We start from the raw sequence: 25153 nt of genomic DNA on the forward strand, positions 1-25153 counted from the left end.
AGTAATACCCGCTATACACGGGGCAAACTAGCACTCACATGTCCAGCGCAACAAAGATAATGTGTTCACCACACAACGCCCAGCACAAGGGACACACATTGAGTCTGCACCTTTGAGCTGTAAGCCGATATGGAATCTGTGAAAAATAGGCGACACCACCACAGTCGGACGATTTACGTGCGTTTCAACATGAGTCTCGATGTCAAAATCTGCTTTTTTTTTTTCAAGTACAGTAATTCTCATCACTGAAAATACAAGCTCGCACGAGATATTATGAAAGCATTTTACACAGATGGTAACGGTAATAAGTAAGGCCATCGTCCGTCTGTGGTGCTGCCACATAAAGAATTAGCTCTTTATGGACTGCTTATATAGGATGATAGCACGCAGATGCGGTCTCAGTGCTTGTCGGTTGTGCAAGGCGTTGTGAGCTGCACACGAGTGCTGTTACATTGGACCCGTGAGTGCTAGTTTGCGCCGTGGATGGCGGGTTTCGCTTTTAGGTATAATACTTGTATTCTTTGTTGTTATAAGTTTACTCTTATTGTCGCCTTGAATAATTTTTAATTTTGCGGGCGTGTTTTGAGTTACTGTTGTCCTGGTTTTATACATTTTTTTATATGTGTATTGTACTTCTTAGAGTTTACAAGAAGTTGAAGTGAGCGCTTGTTGTTTCCCTACTCTCGGCGTACCATCGCTCCTGTCGCGTGACGTTCTTTGGGGCGCGTTCAAGTGTGAGATTCAAGATGGCAGAAACGCTAGACAAGAACACATCTCCCGGAATCTCGCGGAATAAGACAGATCTCGCACACAAATCTCGCACACGGGATTTCTCTTCATGAGGGTAGAAAGGCTTTCGTCTTAAAAGGAGGAACATTTCTTTCATTCCAAACTCACCAGTGAGGGCAAGCTATAGTCATTGATGTGCTCGTGAGTCCATGAACTGGTGGGCTCCACTTTGCAGCCTTTGACCGGCAGCACGGGAGTGTGAGAGATGGCGATGAACACGTCCACGTTGCTGCGGAAGTGACATGCATGATGAAAATGCATATTCAACTGGGGATAGTTCCATAGGTCGCCTTTTATGAGGTAACACAAGCCTTACCTTAGTTCTGCAGCCATTCTTACACAGTACGTTTTTAATTTACAGACACGGTTATACGACGCGTTATCACTTCGTATCGTGGATTGTCAAAAGGCCGTCAATTCTTCACAGGTCCTAGTCTATAGTGCAATGATAAGTGTTACCAGTTAACTGCAATTTATTATTCATTAATGCATTAACCATCAACATCGATTACAACTGCCTTTAGTAGCAAGGTCCATTAGGTCTAACCACACAATCAACAAAAAAATTCACTTTTGCCGTCGCACAGTTCGGTAGAGAAGTACGTGTGAGATTGCCCAAATACATCGTTAGATTAGTCGGCTGCCTCTAAATTAAATGACTAGTGCTACTAATTTACACATCTATAAGCACCAGAGGCCATTTACTGGTTTACTTATCACAATCTTGGTTTTATGAGACATTACAGCTTCGATGAGTGGCTCCTTTCTCAGTGATCCGCACTTTTCAGCATCAGGTTTTTAAATAGACAGTGTGGTTTTGATACATTTGCTCCATATACCCGCTAACGCTCGAACGGAGGGGTTTTGCAGAGCGCGAAGGAGAAATCGTTTCCGTAATTTTCATGAACAGCAGCATGCGAGTTGATTTTCGTTGCAGTAGATCGCATAAGTATTGACGGCTAGTAATGCAACTTCCGCGCCTGTTCACATATTTTCCCCTCTAGAGCGCAGCAGGGATACCACATTGAAAAATGAACTAAAATCATCATCATCATCATCTGCCTGACTATACACTGCAGGGCGAAGGCCTCTCCCATATTTCTCCACTTAGCCCGGTTCTGTGCTAGCTGCATCCACCCTGCGAACTTCTTAACCTCATCCGCCCACCTAACTTTCTGCCGCCCCCTGCTACGCTTTCCTTCCCTTGGAATCCAGTTTGTTACCCTAAGCGACCATCGGTTATCCTCTCTTCGCACTACATGTCCTGCCCATGCCCATTTCTTCTTCTTAATTTCCACTAGAATGTCGGTAACCTGAGTTATTTCTCTGACCCACTCTGCACGCTTCCTATCTCTTAATGTTACCCCTATCATTTTTCGTTCCATAGCCTTCTTGGTTGTCCTCAACTTAAGTAGAACTCTCTTAGTTAGCCTCCACGTTTCAGCCCCATATAACTGTATCGGTTAGTACAATATATCGGACACCTAATTCTGATATAACACTGGAATAACACGCCACTGATCGCTTTTCCGTTTTGTATAATAAACCAAACCTGAATAAACAACATAAAAACAATTTTCCTAATACGTAGGGCTGTCACAGTGCATTATCCATCATAACAGTTAAATCTGGTCTATGGAAGTCAACCTAAAGATAAAAAACACGCAACTGATAACATCCACACCAGCCTAACGGGGAACACACGGACGAGCCAATTGATTGGTGGAGCCGACCAAAGGATTGTCCCTATGCTGAAAAACTGAAAAGCCTATGTGATCATGTACACAGACTACGTGCCCGGTCGGGATGCGAAATGCGGAGGTGGCACAGACAAGGAGAAAAGACAGACTTGCTGTTTCCAATGTCATCCTTCAGTGGATCTTTACCTTATTAATGTTGTTGTTGTGTTGTTGTGGCTGTAGGAAGAAAGAAAAGAAAATGCTCGGGCCTGCTACTGGCTCTGTAGCCGAGCCACCTCCGCTGCCTCGTGCAGACAGAAGAGAAAATAGACAAGAAAGAAAAACGAAGAGGGAGAGCAAGACGCGCGCCGCAACAATGGCCGTCGTCCACCGCCACAGAAACGGTGGCGGGTACAATGACGGCCTACAACAGATAAAAATTCAGTGACAGGCCAGAACCCGCCGCAAAAGGCGGTGACCTACCTGTCCCAGTCCCCTCAGGGAAAGCACCTCCTGAGGGTACTGAGCCTCTTATAGAAAATGCGCAGCAGTGCCGGCACTGGTTCATCACTGCACAGGTCATGTGTGCCATACGTAACTTCGTCAGGTATTAGAAAGATTTAGTTTAGAGCGTTGTGCGGTGATTGCGTGAATAACGAAATAGCGGGCCGAAAATGCGCATGCGCTGAATGCTAACATGAAAATAGCGCTAGCACATGCACGAAATGTTGAGAAGTTAGCGCGCGTCTTTCGCGCACTTATCGTGAAAACATTGCGTTGTCCTTGGATCAGGCAGCCGTCCGCTTCAGACTATCGAAGAGTCGTTTATACCGGCAACTACTGTTGTCTTTCATTTTCTCTAATCTTGCTTCAGCGATTATGTGCAGGGTTTAAAGGAGATCTGTGGTTCAGATTGGGTCAGGAATTTGATGCTCCCAGGCCTAATGGTGCCGCTTACGCTCTGAACACAGCGAATTGGTTTCCAGGCTCATTTCGGCGTTCACTAAATGTTACTACTAATTTTGGCTGTTATTTCTTTCTAATTTACAACAAGGTATTGAACTGGTTGTGAAATTAGCATTGCATCTTTTAAATGTTAAGAGCTTGACTTCAAAGTGGCATGCAAGTGGGGTCCTTGTAGCGTAAGTCCATCAATCCTCGGAGCAGAAGGGAACAGACGAGAAGCGCCACAATCAAAATGTCCAGCGCCATACAGAGTCGGAGCACGGTGTAGCGGAGACATGCATATACGGCGCACTCCACATGACGACGCTGCAATTCTGAGAAAAGTGCGGAACTTGGATCTGTTTAGAGCATTGGAACAGGCGCTGATCCGAAAAACGATCGAGCTCCTGCAATGGCCGGTTTTCTAATGGTAGTAGCTTTGATTCTATATTTTATGATTTGATTGAGCACTCACTGCAGCGAATTACTGCAGATTTGCTTCCATCAGCGTCCAAAACTAGCAAAAAAATTACCGACGATTACGTTACTTCCTAATGCGAAATTTGAGCGCAGCAAATAAGCTGTTTCACTTTTTCGATAGATTGAGCCAAAGAAATCGAGCAACACATGTATGCGCTATCACAGAATTTTTTTTTTATTTTTCACACGTATTCCTTTAACAAAGAACGGCAGCGGCAATTTCGGCTCGGGCGGTGCACATATACAGATCCGCCGCCACCGATCTGGCTCTCTGATTGCCACCGCACAGGGGTTGCATTGGAGGAGGAGCGAAGAAAGGAATTAAGTTCGAGCCGGCGCTTTGACAACCGGAGACTCGAAGGAAGAGGGGGGAGGGGGGGCGGCGTGTACACCCAGCGGCAAACGATGGGGGCAGAAGCGCGCGCAGCAAGCGGACAACGCGATAAAGGGAGGAGGGAAGAGATAGCAGCGACTGACTGATGCTGCTGACGCCGATAGTGAGTCAACCCCAGCTGCGGAATTGGTTTCAGGGACAACGCCGCCGATGCCGACGCAAACAATATGATACCCTCGCTTCCGCAGCGCCAAGAACCAGGTCTAGCCGTGGGAAGGTGGTCACGTATTCGTCGACGTGCCGAGGCCTACGTGAAATAACCGGCGCGTCGGCAACTGAAGAGCACCCTATCCGCCATACAGGAACAGGGGGGGGGGGGGGGGGTGACCCTCCCCTCCTCTTTCTGCATGGCGGCGACGGTGTTCTATGCAGTCACGTTATCTTGACTCTCTAGCGGCGTCAGCGGCATCCAGCGGTATCAGTCGTGCTAGCGCTGGGGGGATGAAAGGGGGGCGGAGCTGGTTACGAGGCCGACGACGGCGCCGACGCCGACGCGAAACCCAGGAACGGACGCCAAAGAGCTGCGCTATAAAATGTAGCTGATAGTTTGAGCGAGGACGTTGACCATCACTGATGAATGCAGGCCGAAGATAGGTTACAAATCGCTCCAGCGGTTAGGATACATACGAATGCCGGTTTAGTGCAAAGCGCCTGTCAGCCAGGCACCTAAGCGCCTTAGGCGCTAGTGAATGCGTCTGGCACAGCAAAGCAGTTGTCAAATTGCCCAAAATTCTCTTCTTCTAGCCGGAACTGCAATATGAACAGCGCAGAGTTAACAGCAGATATATCCAGTTGACCATTCTTCGAGCGGTAGGGGTACATGGTTGGCTCACGTCTGCTTTGCAGGGAGACTTCAAAACAGTCGGCTTCAAACAAGTCAGCTCGAGCGAGCTCGCGAGCACGTGCTCCTATAGATGCAGTTCTTCGATCTCCACCCATGTCCACACCGACAGATATCGTGAATCATTCAAGACGCTCGACGCTGTAATTTAAAGACGCCTGTGGAATGTAGACAGTTCAAAGGCCAAGCGCCGCGCAGGGAGTACACCGGCTGCATTGGAAGCAGACGTTCGTCTACTTCTAAAGTTTCGCTTTGCTCGCGACTGCAAAGTGAGCTTGTCTCGGCTCGCTACGGCTCAACATATGCTTTGTTTCATTTCAGTTAAAATTGTGCTCATCAGGCGGCGCTGGCAAGCACTTTAAATGTTGGACGATTAGCACTAGGTGCCCATGGCAAAACTACAAATGAGGCGGTACAGGGAGATATAGGCTGAGCATCTTTCGAAGTACGGGAAGCTCAGAGTAAAATATTATGTGAGAAACGCCTGAGGACATTGGACAGTAACAGTTGGGCAGCTAAAGTATTTAAATACCTGTACATAAAAAGCGTTGACTCACAATGGAAGAAAAGAACCAGGAAACTAACTAGTAAGTATGCTAGTCATAAGGACGGAGAAATAAAGAGCATTAAGCAACAGGCGAAAAACATAGAAGGTAAATATTGGATAAATTCGATGGAAAAGAAACAGAGTGTGGAATTATACCGAAAGTGGAAAATGCAGATCAGGAAGGAAGATTTCTTTGATAACTCAAGAGGCAGTGCCCTACTTTTTGAAGCTAGACCAGGGTGCCTTAGAACGCGCAGCTACAAAAAGAAATTTAACAATGGGGATGACGCATGTGCTGTATGTGGTAACTCCAGTGAAACAATTGACCATATTATACTCGAATGTAATGGTATCCATCCGGAAGTTGATGCAGGCGCAATCACTGTTCCTGAAGCTCTAGGGTTTAGAGATACCAGTGGCCGGGTGAATAAACCGGCGGTGGAAACTAGCAAAAAGCGACTGGAAGATTGGTGGCTTAAAAGCAGAGAAGCGACAAAATGTGTAATGTAGAAACAAAAATTTAATACATAGAATTATAGTTTAGTTAACCAATCTAAATCAATAATTAGGATATAGGGAGAAAAATGAGCATGATAGCTACTGCTACCACCCCGTTTCAAAGGGGACGCTCCTATATTCCATCCCATCCATCCATACACAGACGGTGGAACCATACGACGAGCGCCCGGTCCCTACAGGAAAATTCTTCTTAGTTTATGAAGCGCTAAACGCGCGTCGACTTATTTAGATGCGGCCAGCCGTCTTGTTTTTAGATATGCAAGCATTTTACATGAATATCGAAGTAGTATACAGCGCTGCTATTGGGCCAGCTTTGTTAATAACAAATTAGCGTGCGTGGCCAGTCATCCCGATCTTCCGAACTGTTTGTCGCAGTACGTTCCGGTTGGTGCCAAGCAATTTGTCGTTTTGTGTTGTGTGCATTGCTATTTAAATTCGGATTGCAACTTTGATTTCGGATATAACGCAGTATACTGCACACATCGAAGGTGGTTATAGACCACTTTATATCAACAATATTGTTGTGCCAGAGTAGTGGAAAATCTATTCACTGAATGGAGCTACTTTTATATCATCATATTGTAACGGGTATTGCGCCGAAAGTTCAGAAACGTCCAGAGCCTAGAAGACTGCCGAAGTCCGACAGTGGTTTGAGCGCGATTACAGGCAACCAACTTCGTGGTCTACGCCAACTACACACTGACTGTCTCAGCTTCGTCGTCAACATTAGTTTGTATCACTGCCCCCTTCCTGTGTAGTACCGAATCGATGTGGCGCGGTGCTACTAGGAAGAAGTCAGCGAAAGGGTACACAGAAGCGTCAGAAGCACCCAGCGGCGGTTGATGAAAAGTTCAGTCGTGCACGATCGTGATAGGGCTTTAGCCGAACTGCGAGCACAACTTCAGTATGCTGTGACTTTTGGGATGGAGCTGAGGCTGAGGTAGTACCAGTGACGAAGGACGAGGTCAAGAAAGCACTAGAAACTATGAAAAGGGGGAAATCAGCTGGAGAGGATCAGATAACTACTGATTTGCTCAAGGACGGGGGGGATATCGTGCTAGAAAAACTGGCCACCCTGTATACGCAGTGCCTGGTGTCATCGACGGTACCGGAAGCATGGAAGAATGCAAACATTATCCTCATTCACAAGAAAGGGGACTCTAAGGACCTTAAAAATTACAGACCAATCAGCTTACTGTCTGTTACGTATAAGGTATTTACTAAGGTAATCGCTAATAGAATCAGGACAACCTTAGACTGCAATCAAGCAAAGGATCAAGCAGGGTTTCGGAAACGGTACTCTACTATCGATCATATCCATACCATCAATCAGGTGATAGAAAAATGCGCGGAATATAACCAGCCCTTATACATAGCATTCATTGATTACGAAAAAGCATTTGACTCAGTTGAAACCTCGGCGGTCATGCAGGCATTGCGAAATCAGGGGGTAGACGAGCCGTACGTGAAAGTGCTGGAAGATATATATAGTGGCTGCACAGCAACCATAGTTCTGCATAAAGAAAGTAACAAAATTCCCATAAAGAAAGGTGTTAGGCAAGGAGACACAATCTCCCCAGTACTATTCACAGCTTGTTTAGAGGAAGTATTCAGAGACTTGGAATGGGAGCAGTTAGGGATAAGGCTAGATGGAGAATACCTCAGTAATCTGCGATTTGCTGATGACATTGCCTTGCTAAGCAACTCGGGAGATGAACTGCAAATAATGATTGATGATCTAGACAGGAAAAGTAGAAAGGTAGGCTTGAAAATCAATATGCAGAAGACTAAGGTAATGTTCAACAGCCTCGGGAAGGAACAGGAGTTTACATTAGGTAGCGAAATACTGGAAGTAGTAGGCGAATATATCTACTTAGGACAGGTAGTAACCGCAGATCCGGACCATGAAAAGGAAATAACAAGAAGAATAAGATTGGGATGGAGCGCATTTGGCAAGCACTCGCAGATTATGACTAGCAGCTTACCGGTATCGCTCAAGAGGAAAGTATACAACAGTTGCATCTTGCCTGTACTCACCTATGGGGCTGAAACGTGGAGGCTAACCAAGAGAGTTCTACTTAAGTTGAGGACAACCAAGAAGGCTATGGAACGAAAAATGGTAGGGGTAACATTAAGAGATAGAAAGCGTGCAGAGTGAGTCAGAGAAATAACTCAAGTTAACGACATTCTAGTGGAAATTAAGAAGAAGAAATGGACATGGGCAGGACATGTAGTGCGAAGAGAGGATAACCGATGGTCGCTGAGGGTAACAAACTGGATTCCAAGGGAAGGAAAGCGTAGCAGGGGGCGGCAGAAAGTTAGGTGGGCGGATGAGATTAAGAAGTTCGCAGGGGTCAAGTGGATGCAGCTAGCACAGAACCGGGTTAAGTGGAGAGATATGGGAGAGGCCTTCGCCCTGCAGTGGGTATAATCAGGCTGATGATGATGATGATGACGATGATGATGAGGCTAAGGGAACAACAGCGTAGATGACGTCACTGATGCGGCGGGCAATCTCGTAAGGGCCGGAGTATCGGTGCAGTAACTTTTCAGATAGGCCGCAATGACGAACAGGGGCCGAGTTACAGACTCCGCTCACAAGTTTGTGAGCGTGACGTCAAAATTACGTAGCTGTGATGCAGCCTTGAGAGGTCAATCGTGACGGAAGTACGAAATCGTCCAATTACCAGACAGTTTTAGCGTGGCTCCGCCCCGGTAGTTTCGAATCCTCGGCAATGCTGTTGCCACAGTGTGGCACAAAACTGAGCAGGGACCGTCTCCTAACTTTTTGTAACACGACGCAATTATTACGCAATAAATAAATCAGACATAGCTTTATTTTGGCAAGGTACTATTTCTAATTTTGAATAATATTAAGCTCAAGTAAAAGCGTTCTTAGTTTTGTAGTTATACTTGCTAATAGCTAACTTTAGCTGCTGCGAGGGTGCGCCGGTGGCGTCATGGCGTGCACATGGCGGCCTGCTAGTAAACAGCTGATTCCCCGAGAAGGTGCTGCTTTTTTTAGCGTCGTCGGAAATCGATGTACCGTGCGGGTGCCGTGAGCATGCTGAAAGTCTAACAGAATGCAGTCGAAGTTCAGGGCCTGCAGCGATAAAATTTCATGGAGCGCTTGACACGGAAATGGACAAAGAGAGCTTGCGGAGGTGTTTTCGGTCGGCGCCTGCTACTATCGATGAGATGAGCGCTGAAAGTGCAACGTGCAGGCTCTGTGGTTCCATTTGTTTCTCTTTAGGAAATACAAGACGACTTTGAAGCATGTAGTGTAGGCCAAAATGAAGTTCTGTCCTTGCTTGATCATTTGTTTGTATGTAACTGGATAGTTTAGGAAAGAACATGATATGGGAATGCTTCCACCCCTGCCGGGACTGAACCCGAAGCCTTCATTCACTGCAGTGCCACCGTGACAGGGCTTTCGATGTACGTTCATTGTAGTGTGCTCTGTGTTTTTTTCTCTGTTCTCCATGACTGGGCTGCTTTGCTTTTGAGCGATACCTTCTGCCCACACACCATTTGCTTGATGCATATGTGATGTTTTTTTGCACCAGTTTGTATACCTAAGCGATTTTCTACTTATGCTACAATCACTGTGAGCACTAAAACTCACAACATTATGCATTAAATTTGTCAGCTTCACGCTGTTAGCATTAAGCAAATGCTTTATCTGCATCGTAACAGTATATCCAGGCCTGTAGTCCTGAAAGGCTGACTAATGGAGACTACCCTATGCAAACATTGTACATAGCACTACTTGTGTCATGTTTCTGCACTGTTAAGTGCCATATTTTGTTTCCTGCTTCTTAAATGTGCCAAACCTATGACAACTGCTATGCAACCCTGTAATCATTAAGCAACTATTCTTTTGTGTCTTGCCTCTGAGTCTCAGTTTTATCCACAATACTTTCATTTCTTGTTTCTGAAGTGCGTCGGACCTGTGATGAGTACTGTGTCAGTTTACAGGCTGTAAAAAATTGTTCTTGTTTGTCTTCTCTGTGTAGCACAATTGCGCAGCACGTGCAAATAACTGCCTGTGCTATTGCAGGCAGCTGGTTTCACTGCTGCATATTCAAGAGTGTGAAATGCTGCAGGAAAAAAAGGTGCACAGGGGATACACGTGCTTCTAAAAAAACTTCTGTGAGACTTTCCCATTCCGATAGGCATCACAATTGCTGCCTCGTTGTGAAACACTAATTATGTATTCAAACACATGCACACACACAAACACCAACATACACGGTTGCAATCAACAGTGAAGAGGGGTGTGCGAAGACAAATTTGACTTGACAGATGAGGTGTTTTAACGCATGGTTTTAGAAGATGCATCTTTATCGCAACAGGTTTCTGGCACAGACATTAAACGAGACGATATGCTGCACTTGACTGCCTGTGATGAGTTGGTCAGCTACGTGTGGTATATCACGGCCGGTTGCTGTGCTAGGATTGACGCCAAAGCGGTTGCATCACCATGGGCAGCTGTGCCAGCCTCTGGTGGTAGGTTCTGTGGAACAGGCTCACAACATGATTCTGTATGGCTTTTCCCTTGAGGTATGCATGGCAATAGTGATCCCACTTCCAAGTAGCCAGTGCATAGATGTGACCCTTTCTTGTCCACGCCAGCAGCACCCTCCTCGCCTGCAGGCAGGCAGGAAGACACCCAAAGAAATTATGCAACATGGCACATGCTACACGCTCTGGCTGGTAGAGGAACGTCTAGTATTTTGGCAAGCACCGGAAGCGGGTCTTCAGCACGCCGATGCAGTTATCCACCATTAGCCTTGTGGAGGTGAATGCCTTGTTCTATAACCATTATGGAGAGTCCGGAACGGGATTCCATGACACTGGCAGCCATATCTCCAACAGGTGCCCCTCTCACCAGCATAACCGAAAATGGCACGCTGTTAAAACATTCTTCGTCACGCCGTTGTTGACCTAAACAGCCTCGTAAACTAACAGCCTTACTGACACAATGCAAGAGTCGCATCAAGTAGCTCATTGCCAGGTTTTGCTGACGATGACATGGACGTGCATACAATGAATGATTGAACGTGTCAAGCAACACTGCTGTAAGGACAGCCTTGCACTTCATATCGGTATAAATGACGCCCCATTCCTACTCAATGCAGGCATCAAACACACGCATTCCCATCTTCGTTTCTTACGTAGGCATTTCAACAATGTACTAGTGTCTTGTGTTCCAGCTTTTATAAAAGCCCAAGAACGGCAATACATGTGAGGCATGTGGAGCCTATCGTAACTTATCTTGCAAAGAGCAGCGCGGCTCAGTGTTGTGAATTCGACGTCTCGCAGCTGGCAGGCCTCGACCTGTGTCACGCCTCTGTGCAGCCGAGAATGTCGCCAGAAGAAAGCATCATGCCAAGATCCCAGGTAGGGAGGTTCATGGCCAAAATCATCTTGGCATCTCATATCTGAAACAGGGACATCACAAGGATACTAGTTGTAGACGACCGATGTGCCGTCGACAAACCCGACGACGCCGGGTATGCTGCCGTGACGAAGGAACCCTTTCTTCTCCGTCGCCCTAGCTGCACGCCGCCACAAACGCTTTCAAATTGTCGGCTGCGAGAGGCCGATGTTCGCCTCGTTACCAGTAGCGGCTTGGAAGCCACTAACAGTTCGGAAAAAGCGCAGTGCACACATTATCTGCCGCCCCACAGAGAGCGCACTCGGCCGCACAGATCTATCTCAGTTCATCGCGTCGCACAGTCACTGTACTATATCCTTCTCGAGTAGCAACATGCGTCGAAACATCTCGCCGGGCACGTCAAGCAGTCTTCGTACACCGTCCTTCGCCGATGATCGCGTCGGGGCGCCGCCGCTACCGCCTCACGAGGACGCCGGCCGCCGCATATATTACCGCCGTCATTTTCCATTTGTGAGACGTCGATGATGTAAAGAACGGCCACTCCCGCCGTGTTGCCGCTGGCCAATAGGAAAATTGTGAGTGTGAGTGTGATTGTGAGTATGAGCCGTCTGTATTCGGCCCCAGGTGTTCACAGTCACACGAAATCGCCCGGCTCGTAAGTGACGATTCTTCGGCCGAGGTTATACCGAGCAGTCATTCACCTGTCGTCGGTGGATTAGAAGGAGTGGTAGTACCCGCACTTCTTCAGCACACTGAACAGAGATGTCGACGTTAAGTTCAGCGTCACAGCCGCAACAAAGACCAACTTTCAAGTGCCAGTCGTGTCTGCTATACTTGAACGATGTCGTCATGTTTTCGACTACCTTTGACCAACACCTAAAACCGTTACGCCTTGTTTTAAAAGATCTCCGAGACGCCAACCTGACAATCAAACCGGAGAAATGCCACTTAAAGCCGGACAGAACGGTGTCCATCAAGCGTTTGAACGCGGCCGGTCCCGAGCATAAGTCGAACGGTAGCATGTTAAACTCATACATGCCATCGTGTGTTACGAAAGCCGTCTTCTCCCGGTCTTTCATTCACCTCTATTTTCAAGTACCCACTTTTTAATCATAGCAACGAGAAGTATCGGGTGTCTCACAGTCCATCGAGTGCGTCATCTATGCGGGGAAGCTGGTAAACGTCATTTTTTGTGAAGAGATTAAATTTTTTGTAGTCAACACAGAACCGCAGAATGTTGTTCTTCTTTCTGATGAGAACAACCGGCGAAACCCACGGGCTTGTAGATGGCTGAATGACATCATCGGCAAGCATTTCGGTGACCTGTTACTGCTTGTTCCGTCGGAGAAACACGGTATGGGCATTGGTATACGAGGTGCATGGTCTCGTCTCTAATTGTATGGTGCTTGGCGACCGGAGTCTGCCCACTTTGGAAGCCGTGGCGAAGCAGTCTGTAAATCTGTCAAGAAAATCTGCCAGCAGATCCTTCTGAGCCGGCGATAACTCACTGTTCATTTCGGCACATGACAGAACGTGACACAGTTCAATATCATCTAGAAGGGCTCTTTCCATGGCGCATAAATGTGGGCACTCCACGACGTCTTGGAGGAAGAGGATCACCGTGACTTTGACGAGGTGCTGAAATTCGTTCACAAAGTTGGTGAGCAGAACGGTAGTGCATCCATCCAGTAGGTGGACGAGACCTAGGGCAACGATGAGACCCCTCTCAAGCAGCAGCTGGATATGGCCCTCCGCCATGCCCTCAAATTGTGGAATAGGTCATTCTGCACGCGCACCAGCACATTGCACCATGGTGTCACCGTGACATCCTCCTCCACGATACGCAGAGTGTGGCTACAAGGATCTCGAGTGTCAAAGCGTGCCACTGCCCGTTTAGTCGAAAATGTTACTCATGCGCCTTGTAAATTAATAACTTCGCCATTCGCCTGTAGAAAATCAATTCCCAGGATTGCATCCCTGGAACAATCGCATAGGACGATGAATTCACCGGTGTTCATGAAAACGCGAATTCCGACCCTCGTTGTGCACATACCCATAGGAGGAATCAGCAGGCCCCCAGCATTGCGAATGTGAGTTCCTGTCCACGGCGTCAGAAGTTCTCGTGCAAATGTACCGCTCATCACTGAATAATCGGCGCCGGTATCAAGCAGGGCGGTAACCTTCACGCCGTCAACTGTCACACAAAAATTGGCCGCACCGGACCGGATACTGTCGCTGCCTGACTACGCATGGATATCGTCGGCTCCATTTAGTGAGGAAAGATCTTGGGACATCCGGACGTCAACGGCCTTTATTCCAAAGGTCGCTGTTGTCAGGTTTCCAGGTGAGGGCTCGGCGAACGACGGCCAATGAAGCCAGTCGGGCGTCCGGGTCTAAGTGAGCGGTATTGGAGCGACGAAGGCGAACAGAATTGACCGCAAACGTGGTGGACAGGGTTCAGCTGCGTCCAGAGATGTCCAATATCTCGTGGCCGTTCTCCATTCAGAGTACAGGGAACATCGGGTTCGAAGGCGTGAAGTCCCACTTGGCGATACGGGCAAGCACGGTAAAGATGACCGGCATCGCCGCAGTGGTAGCAGATTGGTCTGCGGTCCCACGTACGCCACACGTCCGACTTCCGAGGGCGTGGAATAGGCGCCAAAGGTGGAGCCGATGCGTCATACTAACTGACGTGGCTGACCACAGGTTTCGGGTGAATAGGATCACAGGCAGCTGCTTGATGTGCGACGGATGCGTACGCTCGTTTGTCGTCCACCCGTGGAGGCATGGTAGCGCCAGGATCGTCGGAAGCTACCAGACGAACAACACATGTGTGTGTGGGCATCTCATTGAAGCGCAGCAATGCGTTGGTGACCGGGAATTTATGCGCAGCCTAGGGTACTTCATCTCTGACGACTTCAATCAGTGATGTCATGGGCGCAATCTGTGGCAGGCGGAAACGTTGGAGTTCCTCCCGAACAACCGACAGAATGAGGTCATGTAAGGCGTCCGCACTACCTTCATGACACGACAAAAAACATATGGGGCCAGGCTGCTGATATCTTGGTTGCCCTGCCGAGGCCGTTGTTGGAATTTCATTTCTATGCATGGTCGTTGCCTACGCGCCGAATTCCGCAACGGTACGCGGTATGCTGCAAACGAGGTCCAGAAACAGCTCCTGTTTAACTCCACGCGTGAGATAGCGAAGCTTCTTCTCCTCCGCCATATTAGAGTCTGCAGGCTGGAAAACACAGGTCATATGTCTTCCAAGTAGATGCGCACACTTTCATTTGGATGCTGGTTTCTGGACTGAAGTGCAGCTTCAGCTTTTTCGCGGTGGTCGGCGTTGGGGAAGGTGGTCAGAATTTCGCGGCAAAACGCTTGCGAGGTGGTAATGGCGCAATCGTGGTTTACGAACCACGTACAAGCCAACGTTACTAGATAGTAACGTTGGTACAGGCAGACCCGTCAAGGGAAAAGTAGATATTATTGAGCTTAAGCTCGTCACTCCAGCCGTTCTAACCAGCCACTCACTCGAAGGTCGCCAGCCAATCATCAGCGTCTTCGAAGACGTCGCCGTGAAAAGAGTGGTGTTCCCAAGGGGTGACAAATGATCGGAGCAGAGAGCCTGGGATCTGTGGCAATGTCGAGGTGGCTCGAGAGTTGCGGCTGCGTCATCCTTGTGGGGGTGGAAATGGACCCAAACTCAAGCGACTGTCCGCGGAGACGTCGACTGAGTCGCTGGTGGACCGGAGTCAGATCCGCCGTGGAGCGTGTCAACGTGGGAAAGTATACCCAGCGCACTCCACCATACTATAACGGATATTGACCCGAAAGTCTGGGAAACGCCCTGAGCCTAGAAGACTGGCGAAGTCCGAGAACGGTCCGAGCGCGATTACAGGCAACCAACTTCGTCGTCTACGCCAACTACTCACCGACTGTCTCAGCTTCGTCGTCGACTATTGCTTGTACCAATATCGTTTTGCGAGTTCATTTCAAAGCATCCAATAGACAACTCGTTACAGTATTTATAAATAATTTGTGCAACAAGTAAATCAAAAAGTAGATTCTTACAGATATCGTTCAATTATCTATCGCTACCTCAGCGTCGGTTCATTTTTTATGTGGACGATGCAGTCACGAAAAATGGAAGTTTCAGCATGCAGGTAATCATGTCAGCTGTTATACGCGCTTGCAGTGGCGACAAAGAGGCAACTATAGGCAAACAAGGTGCCGAAAATGATGGTGTCCCTGCAGCATGCCCTTTCTCTGAAGGTTGCCTAGTCGGGCATAGGCAGAAATAGGCACCCTGCAGCCAGATTTGAGCGAAATATGCAATAAATGAGTGACATCTGAGTAATACAATTTTTCCGGCCAAGGTAATATTACCGTTAACTAATTCCTTTTGATTAAACGGTCAAGAATTCGTCATTGTATTTATTGTAAAAATTGGTTACAACAACGCTATTTCTTTGATACTTCATTATCGTTATAAGTAGGTATGACAGTAGTCAAGGAACCAGACTACCATGTCCAGTGCGTTTACACTATAATTTGCACATAAAGTACCTTTTTGACCAGAGACAAGGGAAGTCGGGGCCTTCCGCGCCTGTTGTTACGCACACCTCAATAAATTCGTCAATTCTCAGAAACGAGAAGGTAGCATTACCATATGGTAAAATGGTGTCGGATGTGATTTCAATTGCTTTTTATTGCTTAAGTTTTTTTTTTATCGCTTAGGTCCAGTGCTGCTTTTTCCTGTACTACCTCTTCTCCAATGCCGAAAGCCTAAAGATGACCGCGACCCTGCAGCCATTTCTGTAGACGAGAAGAGGGGACGATACGGAGCAAGACCGAAGAGTAAAGTCTAGACTGTTTACCACGGTATTGCCACTGTTGATCACTTTGACTTTTTCCTTTCACTGCATATTTACATTTTTCTCTTTTAGCCCATGATATTGTGCATCTCCCAGTGCGTGCTTTTCGACAAAGAATATAATAAAGGCGCGTAGCTCACCTGGCGATCTCTGTCGGGAAAGGCAACAGGGCGCCCTTCGTGTTTTTCAGAGCCCTGAGCCGCACACCCATGAAGGAGAGGCCGGATGAAGGCACGGCTGTCTTTTGGGCGCTGCGCAGGAGCTGTCAGGATGGTGAGGTAACGTCACTTGGAAGCCGAACAGAAAGCAAATGTAGAGACAGAAACATATTTGGAGCTGTGAGCTGCAGTTACCGCTGTCATTACTCATTGTGTTATCTAAAAATATTTTTGCTTAATCTTTCCTAAAGGAAAGCGCTGCATCGCTTTCACCTCTGGTGGCGTTTTCTGGATGGCACACCGCTTAGATTGTTTTGTGGTTATACTTGCACGTGCTGCTCATTTATTAGTTTTACTTTTCTCCAGCAAGTCATTACCAGGTTTTAAGAAAGCATCTTGCTTAACCGTTTCTAAAGCGTCTCCAATAGTAAGTTAGTTATTATGAAATGCAAGACTTATAGTAGTAAGCTTGAAAGTTGGGCGAGTTGAATCTTGTTCATTTTGAAGGTAGCGCTCCTTGGTCCTCGTTTTTTCGCTACCTCAAAATGAGCAAGCATAACTAGGGGAGTGCGAATAGTCGACAATCTCGAATAGTGAATCAAATAAACTTGTATCAGTTATAAGAATGAATCAACGAAGTAGTATATTTTTTAAATTATACGAACTGGATCGCTTATGTTCTGAACTTTGAAAATGCGTTTTTGGATAATTGGGATAAGGTTCGAATAACCCCTTCCATCGTATTTTTGTTCGAAGACGGTTAGAAAAATACGGTAAACACCACGCTGCGCTTCATCCTGAAGCGATAAATATCTTCAAGATTAATGTTCATTACTGCTATGTTATTCATTCGCGCCGCAATATTCACACTGTCAATGTATGTCCCCTGAGGCAGGACAGCGCCGCCAGGTGTACGCAAGTTGGAGACCTTGCCTCATGTCTCATCATGAAGGCCACGATCGGCTCATACCTGCTGTCACCCGTCTCATGTGAAAGAGTGTGACTTGGTTTATGCTATTTCCTGGTCAGGAAGCCGGGCAATTCTTTTGCGCGTATAAGTTGTCGACATGGAGTTAACTCACTGACTTGGTGTTGTCGCTATTTTCTAGAATTAGATTTGTGTAATTAAAAGCTTTAGCTCTAACTTCACAAGTTGGCACCATATCGCAGGGTCGCCGCTGTTGCTTCACAATTTAAAGCTTTTTGTACGAGCATTCGCAAACGTAGCGAATACTAGTGGAAATGTCTGATTCCATGCAGTGCTATCACTGTTCAATTCTTATTCAGATCCGTGTGGTAGGTACAAAATTCTTATTGAGCAAGGTTCTGGGAAAGTGCTATGCTTATACGCTTAATTATGAGGGACCAGAAATATCTGGACCGAATGATGCAGTGCTACCAGCACGCAATGCGGCTACATTACATGACCTTGCGAGACGCGCCTCGCAGCAAATACCGTTAACAATGGCGTGAAATTGCTGAGGAGTGACAACGAACTGACGCATAAAACAGTCAGTCCCGATTTCCGTTTTGTTCTTTGGATACCTGAGGTTAAAGTGTATTCTCAGGCCTTCTCAAAAGTCATCGGTTCCAGCTCACAGCACCATATCCTATCTATACTAGAAATAAGAATGCAATAACGGTCTGTCCGCTAGAACATGCGCTTCGCTCGATTTTCAAGGTGGCGTGTGAAATAACAGGCATGATTCTTGTTTGATTTCGATTTTGGAAGTGTCGTGAGAAATGTGCAAGGCAGAATACGTAGCCTAGCCATAACAGGCACGACAAAGAAATTAATCAAATGATAACCAGTCTAAGACCTATAAAGTCGGTATCAGAGAACGGCGATATGTCTCAGCGGTTTATTTGTAGTTAAATAATAACGCCTCATTGGTGTAGGTAAATAAATATGAATGCTCATTTCAGACCAGCTTTATTATTATTATTATTACTTCTCTTCACCGACTCAAAAGCGCCACTGCACAGCAATCGCTGCAGGCGACTGTCTTTTTTTTAAACATGACGGGTGGTGTAAAAACAAACATAAACAATGGCACTGCTTATGGCTGCTTCATTATTTGTGTTTAGTTTTTGTTTATTTTTGTGTTATGAGGTAGATTGTGACTAATTTTTTTAGAATATAAAAAAAAACTGTCCCAATGAGCGCGTTCTTAGCCTAAACATTATTCCAGAACTAGGGCACTGAACCATCGAATAAACAAATAAGATGCACCAATTGAGTCAATATTCTGAGACATGTACTCTTCTTCTTCTGCAATAAATCGCTGACTCATTTGCGAACTGATAACTCTCGCATGCTCATGATGAACAGAGCCTGACAGGCCCGTGTCATTTTGTAGAAAATGGTGCCAGCTGCATATGAATTAAGGCTATATTCAAAATGGCGCTAGGACGGCCACACATGAAAGATAACACACAGGATAATTTCACGCGTAGTCGGCTGGCACCTTTTCAGTCAAGAATACGGACCGCCTTTCCCTACACCTATCCTCACCAACCTTTAGCACGGTCGTGTACTCGGCGCTCAGGTTGTGCACCTGCTCAGCGGGAATCTCGGCTCGCGCAAAGCCGTAGCCACGAATACCACGGGACGCGTAGCTCCTGATGAGCTCCACGGCCGCCGAAGAGGAGAGAAAAGGCACTAGCTCGCGGCGCATCTTGGCCGGGAAGGAGAGGAGGAAAGTGGTGGCCACCGACTTTTCGGCCTCGTGCAGGTACGTGTCCAGCTTGCCGCCTGCGCCGCACACACGTGGTCAGCAGGCATGGAGACTAGTCGCTCTATACAATTTCACTCACTCATTTACGGAATGCCTCAAACGATACACAGTGTTACAAATGGATCAACGCGATGCAGAACGAATACGTGGAACATAAAAAAGAAACGCACTCATGATACTTCGTCATTGTTTAAAGTGACGCCATGTTCGCAAGCGCTACGCTGCAGGCAACTACGAAAATCAGAAAAGGAATTGAAAAGCAGATGGTTTTAGTATAGTTGTACCATGTCATCGGTTTCGGGTTGTATACTAAGTCACGATAAACAACTGGACCTAAAAGAGCTCACTTCTAGTCTTCTAGAGTTTTCTGCGAGCAAATACTAAAAATTTAATCATGTACATCAGCAAATGGCAATTATTTTACTGGAGAAAAAACCAATAGTGTCAAAATAAGGCGTTAATTTATAGCCAGGTATGCATGACGGGACGCGGGCAGGATCGTAATTGTCCATTTGATGATAGAAACGGTGTTGTATAACTAGACGTCTAGTTCTGGCTTGATCCAAGGGAGGTAGCACGAAAGAAGTGGAAGGAACACAAAGGCAGAAAGGAGTATGACCGAAAGTGCCAACAATATGGCGCGATCAACTCGACAACGACTCACCGCACTGATCACAGCTCGTTACAAATTCTGCTTTTTGCACTCTGTTTCGGGTGTTTTCAGAGTCGGCAACATCTGCTTCTGTATTTTGTCCTCAGTATTTCAGCTGTCTTCCCCAACTATATGGTGACGACACACGAACGCCGGTAGTACTCAGCTATGACAGCAAGACAAAGAAAATTTCGAGGCTTTATATGGCGCCTTCTCTCCAAATTTTCATGGCAAAGCATTCTGCCAGCGCCAGTGTTATTGCATGAGTACAAGCCTTAAGTGTGCAATGCAGAGATGTTATCTCATGAAAAACTGACTAGAATTGAAATTTGGCGTTAGTTTATTATTTCACGGAGTCCCTCCACGCAGTAGGGCTCAATTAAAAGCAGGATAAATGACAGGGCGTTCCAGATGATCCTTGAGTCGGCATACGGTGAGTGTAAAATCGACATTTTGTTTTATGATGTATCCAATCTAGTAACTGCTAGGAGATAGAATTCGCTAGTGCAACGGTCATACTCTGGACCAGAGGTTTGCAGCCTACCACCGTTCCGACTGTGTGACGTTTTAAGCACGAAGGGGTAAAATAGTCTTCAGTCTAAAACGTTTTTGTTTCTGATGTTTATTGCCTCAGGGCATAAAACTGCTATGAAGGCTGAAGGATGTGGTCAAATTAATGGATAAATGTTGACTGATGCAATGAAGTCGAGGAGTGTACGATGATGTGTAGTGTGATTCGATGTCAATGGCATATTATACGAAGTTTTCATACCATGTTGCGAATAATGTTTTTTAACTTGAAATGCCACCTGCCTGTCACTCCGCCACATACACGAGATAACGTGCTGTTCGTGCTGTACGTGCCTTCGCTCTGGCTAACCAATATTTCCCCTAGGCTCGGTTGCTATTGTCGGCTAACAAACTATTCGGTCGGTGCTGTTTGCGTTCACGACTACAGCGGACGCATAGACTTGGTAGTCATATATTATATAATGTCAGAATTGTTCTAGGAATCGGACGTTTCAAGAAATTTCCCTCCTAACTTCCGACTGACCCCAAGAAATTACGCATGCAGAGCTGCAGTAATCCATGCAAACATATCACGCAAGGAAATTTATCTCTTCAGGGTTCTACTCATATCAGTCAGATCAAAGAAGCGATACCCGCCGCGCCAGCTTCACAGCAGAAAAGAGACTAGCACATCGTCTCTTTTTTTTTTTTTTTTTTTCACGCAAACGTTTGTATGATGAAGTAGAAAGCATAAGGTAATATCTTTGCACTCGATGTGCAAGACAATATTAGGAATAAAAAGCTACTTTCAGCATCAGATTTAGTTAACTAGGATGTCTACGGCTACAGTAATACCCTTTGTCAAGGTTCGGCCAGGGTACTGTAGTTCGGTAATCCTTATGCAAGAAGCGCTTTCGTATAATGTTCATTGTACAATTTCTAGAAATTCTGAAACCTTCATTGTGGGCACTTATTAGCTTATAAATATGGATAGGCAAGGTGTAGTTGCCAGGAGTGGCTGATAATAATAATCAACAAATTCATAATGGCACGGGCGCATAAGCAGATGTCACTGAATAAGTATAAGTACTGCCGCCTAGGAGCAAATCAAACAAATACAATTACGGCTGCTTGCAGAAACCCATTCGTTGTCCCCAAAGATGACGTCAGAAAAGATGGCGAAGTCGCAGACGCCGTCAACAGGAAGCATAGGGATGCGCGCGTTATTACCAGTCACGCACAGTAATGGGGCTGGACCTGCGAGAAAAAAAAAAAAAAAAAAAACATGGCAAAGTTAAAGAGACAAAAAAAAACATATTCCTACTGAAATTATATCTATGTCCTCCTCGGTGGAAATACGAATGTCGGCCGAAGCAATTAAATTATCTAAACGAAAAAAGAACAGTTCATTTAAAGGTTATGGGAAGAAAAAAGCTTGAATGTGCCTACTGCTTAGTTTCGTTTTAAGGCATTTGTATTTTCACTTTGCATGCGTTCTACTAAAGGAGTGTAATTCGTGAGTGCTCTACGTTGCGTACTGTTAACAGAATCTTTGATACCACATGTAGACTGTGATAGACAAAGGTGTACAGCGCATGCGTTTTGTAGCGGGTTTTAGCGACATTTATTGGTTTATTCCATTTGCGCTATTCAAGAACTTCAATGCTGCGTGCTGAATAGTGGATCTGTAATGGCCGTTCTGCTATAAAACCCAAAATAATATGCTCGCATGCTGCTAATTACCACAACTTACACTCGTTACGAAAGTGTCGCACTTAGCTTATTGCTATTGGCTGAGATACATGCGATTCATGGGCCAAATCTGCACCGCAGGTTATCTAAAAGAGCAGAGCAGAAGTTCCTAGTATAGTTTTAATCCTCCTCCATTATTTAGCGCGAAAAAAGTTATTTATGCAAGAGCAGAGGTCCCTAGTACAATTTTAATCCTCCTCCATTATTTAGCGCGACAAAAGTTATTTATGCACTTAAAGGGCTAGGCCATTTCATAAGGAGGTCGATGGATCTAATGTTTCGCAGCGAAACAACATACAAAGGCATTTTAACATTTGGCTCAATGTGGAAGGAGCCGTCGCAGATAGGTTAGAAGCCTTTCCCTCGAGTTCTGCACCAGAATGTCACAATATGGAACCAAAGCTGCCGATCAAGCATTCCTGTGCAAGATATATAGCGAATTTTAAGGGACTATGAAAAATAAAAACGATCAGAAAAAACCTACCCTCAGCTAACCGGCTTGCCTTCGAGAAAAATATCGAAAAATTTGATTCGATACTCAGAACTTCACAAGCTTTTCCGCGTCCTCTTGTTCCTCTTGCCAAGTTCGAACAAATATTGCACCAGAAACTCAAAACGGAAGCATTTGGTCACAGCGCACGAGAACGAGACAAAAGACAAAGGTTGCACTCAAACAAACGCTAACAAGTGCAGTTTACTGAAGAAACGGAAGAAACGAAAGGCGTGGAAAATATCTGTACAGAAATTTTATCAACACTACATGTGAGACGAAAGCTTCATTCCCTCTCAGAGATTGCGATGGAAGAACTGCTAATGCATCTGATGCATGGTGTAAATTTAAAGGCTCCATACCCTCACGTGTTCCATTATCCTGGTGGCGGAAGAATGCGTGTGTATTTGTAGTTTGGGACACATTTGCACTTGTTACATTGAAAAGTGGACACCGCAAGAGGGTCGCATTTTGTTCTAAGCTCTTCATAATCTTTTTCATGTTTCTATTAACAATTTCTCAATGGACGGCTGTGTGTGATAGTTTTTCCTTTTGCCTTGAGTTTTCATGTTCCATAAACGCTTATATACACACAGTTGATAGTCAGTACTTGCTTATGTGCAACCTTCGTTGTTTTGTCTTGTTTGCGTGCCCTGTGACCAGATGATTCCTTACAAACTATAGGCAAAATGTACATTACAAAACAGAATATTATGTGAAAGTAAAAGCGCACGCCTGAGCAAGACTGAAGTGTCACATTGTGTCAGTATCAATTTGTAACCCATTTTCTCCAATACGCATCGACGTCTTAGAGGTACAATCTGCTGTATCAGGCATATTTTAAGTGCAAAAATCGAAAGTTCCTTGGCCAATAAGCGTATTCCGGCGAGAAACACAGCAGTTTATCAGAGAAATTTTCTACGTGGCAACGCTCGTCTGTATTTGAATGGTGACTGCTTTAACCCATGACGCTAAAGATGCCACCCTGACAGGCAGCCACAACACGACCAGCTTCGGGAAACTTCCTGAGATACATATTTAATTGGGAAAATGCAGTTTTAACCACGGAAGTGGCTGAATAATCTATCGCTACATTCAGACTAGATATATCCATCACGGATAGCTGGAAGCGTATTTTCACTGCAGTTGAGTTGCCAACATTGGCATAGCCGTTAGCATAAGGGAAGTCCGCCTTTTCAGCACAGTGTAAACTATAACACAGAAACAAAGGCTGAACCAAGTAACAGGTGGTTAGGTATGAAAAAAAATAAATGGAAGTACTAAAATAGTTGTCACATGAGAAATAACCCTCTTCACTGTGCTCGGCTTTACTCACTAATATCATTATATATACTCAGTCCTGACTGAGTAACCCATCACCAACGGAGCATCAAGGTTTGAACACAGCACGTTAGCGCCTTGATGCCTGCCTTTAATATTTTGCTATCTTAAGATATACTTCAGCGAAAAACCAATGCGTTTTCTACTTTTTACACTAGGACGAAGGAACACCTGCCGCAATACAAGAAAGCAATTTAATCGTCTACGGCAGTAAACAAGGCTCTTGAAATTAAGGGCCACGCGAGAACAAAAAGAAATGTTATCGTTAAAATAATTAAATGCTTTAAATTAAATTAAATTTAAATAAAAGGCGAGCAAATACTTTCTTTCGCGTGGATACGGCCTGTTGACGTGCAAGCTGTTGACGACAGCAGAAAAACAAGGAGAAAGCGTCGCGAAAGTTATGATATTCGTGATATATATACATACATACATATATATATATATATATATATATATATATATATATATATATATATATATATATATATATATATATATATATATATATATATATATATATATTCGATGGGCGGGTTTTTATAGTCTGCATTATTCCACTCTTCTCGGCCGCTCCGCTAATGGAACCACTGATGAAGATTGTGCATTTTGGCGTTGGAGAAAAAGGTGTTTGCGTATATCTTACAGCCTTATGTCGTATATTTAATGCACTAATAATACGTGCGCATAGTATTTCAAAGATAACTTTATGGTACCAGTGCAGGTTGTCATTTCTAATAGGCTTGAGTTCCTTATCAAAGAACAGAACCCTTTTTTTTGGAGCTCAGTATATAATACCGGAGACATTTTATTCTGTCTAATCGTTCCCACTTGAATTCAGGTAACCAACTCCTGATTCAAGAAATTGGGTTGGAAATATATTCATTAGGGGCATTGGTTACTTATCTTCATAAATATATCTGGAAGCACCGCTTGACTAGTAAAAACGCGTTGGAAATAGCATGTGCGGCATCTTGTGAACCTGTAAATCATGATGCTTCCAAATATTATTCCTTGATTGGAAATAAAACGTCGAAATG

At 45.4% G+C, this 25153-nt stretch overlaps 1 protein-coding gene across 1 annotated transcript in view; it reads right to left on the bottom strand.

Annotated features, from left to right (window-relative positions):
* LOC146200258 (uncharacterized) overlaps window positions 1-25153 on the bottom strand; it is a 61978-nt gene that overhangs the window by 13608 nt on the left and 23217 nt on the right. Inside the window, exons 7-10 of the mRNA XM_084592311.1 lie at window positions 21656-21787; window positions 19150-19385; window positions 16613-16734; window positions 898-1018 (exon numbers count right to left, since the gene is read on the bottom strand). Of these exons, the coding sequence (XP_084448437.1) occupies window positions 898-1018; window positions 16613-16734; window positions 19150-19385; window positions 21656-21787 (611 nt within the window). The remainder of the gene's footprint in view (window positions 1-897; window positions 1019-16612; window positions 16735-19149; window positions 19386-21655; window positions 21788-25153) is intronic.

This window comes from Amblyomma maculatum, chromosome 2, assembly GCF_055883805.1.
Source record: "Amblyomma maculatum isolate TAMU_Amacu chromosome 2, ASM5588380v1, whole genome shotgun sequence".
In the NCBI taxonomy this organism is placed as follows: Eukaryota; Metazoa; Arthropoda; class Arachnida; order Ixodida; family Ixodidae; genus Amblyomma; species Amblyomma maculatum.